General features: G+C 64.4%; 1 protein-coding gene across 1 annotated transcript; it reads left to right on the top strand.

The window, feature by feature from the left end:
- On the top strand, positions 1-5,254 carry PARP10 (poly(ADP-ribose) polymerase family member 10). The gene is made up of 10 exons (XM_054385430.1): positions 1-261; positions 405-647; positions 1,125-1,358; positions 1,715-2,277; positions 2,373-2,585; positions 2,705-2,780; positions 2,882-3,832; positions 3,968-4,107; positions 4,198-4,375; positions 4,687-5,254. The coding sequence occupies exons 1-10, from the start codon at positions 54-56 to the stop codon at positions 5,016-5,018; spliced, it is 3,138 nt and encodes a 1,045-aa protein (XP_054241405.1). The 5' UTR covers positions 1-53; the 3' UTR covers positions 5,019-5,254.
- Positions 5,255-5,718: the final 464 nt, after the last annotated feature.

Here is a 5,718-nt window from a genome sequence, read left to right as displayed (position 1 = left end):
AGGTACCTGAAGTGGGGGTATCCCAGATTCCCCCTAGCGTGTTCCTCTCCAGGATGGCAGAGGATGAGCCGCGGCAGGGGGGCGACCCCCAGGGTGATCCCCCTTGCTCAGGGGTGCTGGAGGTTGGGGGGTTCCCCCCCAGTATGGAACTGGAGTTACTGGTTTTGTACTTCGAGAGCCGGCGGTGCTCAGGGGGAGGCCCGGTGCAGGACTGGCAGCGCCATGGTCCCCACCTCACCATCACCTTCCAGGACCCACGCGGTAAGATTCTGGGAGCACTGGAACAGTTTGTGACGTGTCCCAGTCCCCAGTGGGAGCACTGGTGAGAGGCTGTCAGCTCCCCTGGTGTGCCCCAGCAGGGGGTGGGTGCTGTGCCCCCTCAGTGACCCCCGTGATTCCCCCAGACGCCCAGCGAGTGCTGGCTCGGAGTCCCCACCGGCTGGAGGGGACCGAGCTACGAGTGGCACCGGCCCCCCCCTGGGACTTCTCCCGGCTGCTGCTGGGGGGCCTGAACTCGGCGACGCCCCCGGAGCTGCTGGAACCCCACCTGAGGACCCTCTTGGGCCGCCCCCCAGGAACCTTCACCCTGAGTCGGGGTCCTGCGGGCTGGGGACTGCTGAGCCTGCGCGACCCCCTCACCCCTCAAGGTGGGGCACTGTGAGCACTAGGATGGGGCACGAAGGGATCCCAGTCCCAAATGGGAGCACTAGGATGGGATGTAGAGGATCCAAATCTCAACTGGGATGGGGTACGGGGTGTCCCAGTCCCCACTGAGATGGTGGGGGAGAGGTGCCCAATACCACCGGGGAGCACTGGAGCTGTGGTGTGGAGGGTCCAAATCCTAACTGTGAGCACTGGGGTTGAGGCGTGGAGAATCTGAATTTTAACTGGAAAGAGTGGGATGGGGCAGGGGGTGTCCCAGTCCCAGCTGAGAGCACTGAGATGGGGCTGTGGGGTGTGAGTTACCATGTGGGTCCTGGTGGTTCCCTTGAGCCAGCCCTGGTGGTGGTACAGGGTGCGGTGCAGGGTGGCACTTGGTGGCACACGGTGGTGGCACGCAGTGCCATCAACCTGTCCAGGGCCATGCGGGGCCACCAGTGCCACCCTGGTGTCCCTGCGGGCAGAGCTGGCAGTGGTGGAGCAGCGGGCACAGTGCTGGGGGCCAGCAGGGGCCAAGGTCCAGCTGCAGCGGGTGCCACGCACCCCTCAGGTGCTGGTACGGACCACGGTGCCAGGACTGAGCCATGACCTCCTGGAGCTCTACTTTGAGAACCGGCGCAGTGGCGGTGGCAGCGTCCGTGGTGTGCAGGTGCTGCCAGGCGGGCAGGCTGCCATCGTCACCTTCCAGCAGCTTGATGGTGAGCAGGCACCGTGCCAACCCCAGGGATCGTGCTGCCATGGTGATGCCAGGGCTGGGGTGACAGCAGTGCTGGGTATCAAGGGTGCTGTGGCTGGGGTGATGCTGGGGCTGCCACAGCTGAGATGATAGCAGTGCCATGGGTGCCTGTGCTGGAGTGATGGTGGTGCCAAGGGTGCCATGCCTGGGGTGATGGTGGTGCCAGGGGTTGTTGAGCTGGGTTATGGTGGTGCCAGAAGTGCCATGGCCTGGGCAAGGGCAGGGGGCCAGGGGTTCTGTGGCTGGGATGATGGTGGTGCCAGGGCTAGTGTGATGGCAGTGCCAGGGTGTCACAGCTGCCTGTCCTCTCCCCTGCAGTGGCAGAGCGGGTGCTGGAGCGGCAGCACCAGCTGCAAGGCATGGTGCTAAGTGTGGAGCCCCACTACTCCTTCCTGGGGGCACCAGAGGGGGACGAGATCCCTGTGCCAGGGGAGACCCCATCCTTGGGCACAGCAAATCCCCCAGGCACCAGCACCTCACCAGACAGAGGCCCTCCAGTTCCTGGCAAGCTGGAGCCAACAGAACCAGCAGTGTTGAGCCCGATGCCAGGGGAGCTGCCAGACACCATCGCTGGGAGTCACAAGGACACAGAGGGGGATGAGGCCGTGGCCAGGCGGTGGCAGTGCCCGGAACAGGCAGCAACAGTGTTGGCATTGGCACAGGATGAAGCGTTGGTGTCGTCTCAGGATGCGGTGCTGGTGCCACCAGCGTTGGCACGGGACGAAATGCTGGAGTTGGCAGCTTTGGCACAGGACGAGGCACTGGTGGCAGCGGAGCCAGGTGCAGTGCGGTACCTTCAGTGCCACTACCAGGATCTCCTGGGCAGCATCCCTGAGGTCTCCCTGGTGCCACTGGAGGGAGGTGATGTCGCTGGGTTCCGGGTGAGACATGGTGGGGTGGGTCCCAGGGTCCCTCCCAGCTCTGCGGTGCCCACTGGTGCCAGATCCCAGCCCTGACCAGTTGTCACCACCGGCAGGTGAGCGGGCAACCAGATCAGTGCCAGGCAGCTGCCGAGTTCCTGCAGAGCCTGCTGGGCACTGTGGGCTCACAGCCAGTGCCACTGCGATTCCCTGGCATTGCCCGCTTCCTGCGGGACCAGAGTGGGCACAGCCTCCTGCGCCAGCTTGAGAGCCACTTCCAGTGCGTCATCGATGTGGACAGTGCCACCTGGAGCCCCCCGGACCCTCAGGTGTGGCTGGGGCTGGTACCAACATCACTGGGACAGCAGGTGCCATCATGCCTGTCGCTGGCATGTACAAGCAGCCCTGGTGGCAGCAGTGGCACTGACTTACCCCTGTGTCCCTGCAGCTGGAGCTGACAGACCTGCTCCCTGCAAGCTGCCACAGGGATGCCCAGCACTGGCCTGGTGATGCATCCAACATTGGTGAGGGGGCTGCTTGTGGTGCCATGGTGGGAAGGGGCCACAGGTGCCAATGCCGTGCCCCAGTGGGGGGCTCATGGTCAGGATCTTGGTCCTCCCTGCAGAGGAGATCAAGGAGCTGCTGGCAGCACTGCGCCCTGGTGATGCCACTGATGATGCCACTGATGAATTCACTGACAATGCCACTGACGATGCTCCATGGGCTGGTACCGAGCAGGATGCCAGTGCAGAGCCCCTGGCTGTGGGTAGTGGGGATGGTGCCAGGGAGCTGCAGTGGGGCACGGGTGATGCCAGGCTGGCAGAGGAGGAGGCGCAGATGGTGCTGGCGATCCAGCGCTCCATGGACAGCTCGCAGGAGGAGATGGCAGAGCTGGCACGTGCCACTGCTCTCTCCCTCCGCTCCTTTCAACGTGAGCAGCTGGCATTGCCCAGTGAGGAAGAGGAGGAGGAGGATGATGACAGCAGGCTCCGCGCTGCGCTGGAGGCCTCGCTGGAGGAGGCAGTGCCAGCGGCAGACATGGCACAGGTCACCATCTTCTGCTCCTTTGAGCGGGACGTGTCGGCGCTGCCACGGGCACTGGAGCAGGCACTGGAGGGGCAGCTGCAGGCACAGGTGGTGGTGAGTGAGAAGCTGCAGGTACTGCCAGCCTCCTGCCTGGCCCTCCTGCAGCGCCGGCATGCTGTGAGCCTCCAGCTGTGCAATGGCACTGCCACGCTGCGTGGCTTTGCCGAATACACTGCAGCTGCTGCCCGCGACCTCCGGGCCCTGCTCAGGCGACTGCCACAGCCAGAGCCAAGGCTGCGCGATGTTGGCACCACCACAGCACGCTGGGTGCGATGGGACCCCTCTGGCACGGCCATCCCCTACCCTGCCGAGGCTGCGGAGCAGCTGGAGTGTGCCTGGCAGTGCCAGCAGCGACGGCTGGACCTGGTGCTGGCCGGGCGACCCCTCACCATCGACCTGCAGCGGATGGAGGAGTTCGACATTGGCAGTGCCCGTGCCATCGCCATCTCCCGCAGCCAGCCCCCTGCCCACAGCGACCGACGCCTGCTCGGTGTGTGCTGGTGCCAATGTGGTGCCCATTTGATGCCAGAATGGTATTATGAGGCTAGCCCTGCCTTGCTGGGGAGTATTCTGTCTGGTGAGGTACCAACCATGCCATGTTGCCATTCACTGGGGTTGTACCCAGCAGGGCTGGAGGTGCCAGGGCTGGAAGAGGAGGAGGTGCGGCTGCTGTCACTGCCTGAGGGCTCAGAGGAGTTTGCTGCCACCGTGTGCCAGTTCTACCAGAGCCTGGAGGAGCAGCATGGCAGGATCAGCATTGTCAGGGTGTGTGATGACAGTGCCAGGGCAGGCTGGGCACATGCAGGCCCCTAGCCATGGTGTGCCCATAGTAGAGCCAGTTTGTACCCCCGACAGGTACAGAAGCTGATCCACCCTGTGCTGTACCAGCAGTACCAGCTGAAGAAGGGCAGTGTGGCACGGGAGTGTGCCCCTGGCACCACGGTGGAGCGAGTGCTGTTCCATGGTACCACCGAGGGCTGCAGCCGTGAGATTTGCCTGCACGGCTTCAACCGCAGCTTCTGCGGCAGGAACGGTGAGTGACAGGTGGGCATGGGCTGAGCCTGCTGTGGCACCACTGGCAGGTGCCAACCCGGTGTGTGCCAACCCAGTGCCGTGGGCACATCCTTGCTCTGGTACCACCAGCATGGTCCTACTACTGCGAGTACATGCTCACTCCAGTACCACTGCCCCATGCCCCCTGGCTACCTTTGGCCCAAGCCCACTGGGTACCTTTGGCATATGCCAACCCAATAGCGCTCACCTGGGTACTGGTGGCATATCCCAGTCTGCTGCTACCAGCAGGTGCCCCCCAGCACCTTTGGCCCACACCCATGGTGCCCACAGGTACGCTGTATGGCCTTGGCGTGTACTTCGCGGTGTCGGCAGCGCTGTCAGCCCGGGACCGGTTCTCCCCTCCCAGCCCTGATGGCTCCAAGTTCATCTTCGTGGCCCAGGTGCTGACTGGGGACTATGTAAAGGGGTCCCCGGGTCTCCGTGCCCCCCCACTGCGGGCACAGCCTGGCAACTGCCCGCCCCGGCGCTACCACAGCGTGGTGAACAGCTCCCAGCACCCCTCCATCTTCGTCATCTTCAACGACACCCAGGCCTACCCCCAGTACCTCATCACCTGCCGCCGGCAGGGGGGGGCCACCACGACCCCCACTGGCCCCCCCTGACCCTCCCAGGACACCCCTGAACCCAGTGCCTCCAGTCCCACTGCACCAGCTCCTGCCCAGGGGCAGGATTTGGGCATCCCAGAACAGTTCCAAGGGTCAGGGTCTGCGGAGGGGTGCCCACCTAGGGGTCACTCCTGCCTGCCCTGACCCGTTCCTCCAGCCCCTGCACCAGGGAAGGGCTCAAGGGGTCCCTGGGAGTTCTCAAGGTCTGGGGGGGTCCCTGCCCCAGGGCAGATTCCAAGGAGCCCCAAACTCGCAATAAATTTGGTGCCTTTTATTTCTGTCTGGTGATTGGTGGAGGGGGATCAGGGCTAGGGGGGGCTGCAGGGGGTGCTGTGTTTGGGGTTGTTCCTGGGGTCTGGCAGTGGGAGTCAAGCAGGGGGGCTATGAACTAGGCATCCGCCTGTGCCCACGGGAATCCCGGAAGCATTGGCACCCCTCCGTCCTGGCACCAGGACTCCCCCAGGTCATGTCCTCCCATCCTGGGATTGGTTCCCCCAAGCCGGTGCCAGGAGAATTGCCGCCAAGGACGACTCTGGGCTCTGGGTCAGGTAGGTGCCCAGGAGTGTGCCCAGGGGCTGTGGGTGGGGTAGGGGAAGGCAGGTGGTGTCTGGGGGTGCCAGGGATATTGAAGGTGCCAGGGACACTGGGGGGATGGCAGGGACATGGGAGGTGTAGGGACACTGCCTGTGCCTGGAGT

Source organism: Indicator indicator, chromosome 12 (genome assembly GCF_027791375.1).
Source record: "Indicator indicator isolate 239-I01 chromosome 12, UM_Iind_1.1, whole genome shotgun sequence".
Lineage (NCBI taxonomy): Eukaryota > Metazoa > Chordata > Aves > Piciformes > Indicatoridae > Indicator > Indicator indicator.
The sequence above is the reverse complement of the archived record's forward strand: the minus strand, read 5'-3'. Positions and strand labels throughout refer to the sequence as shown.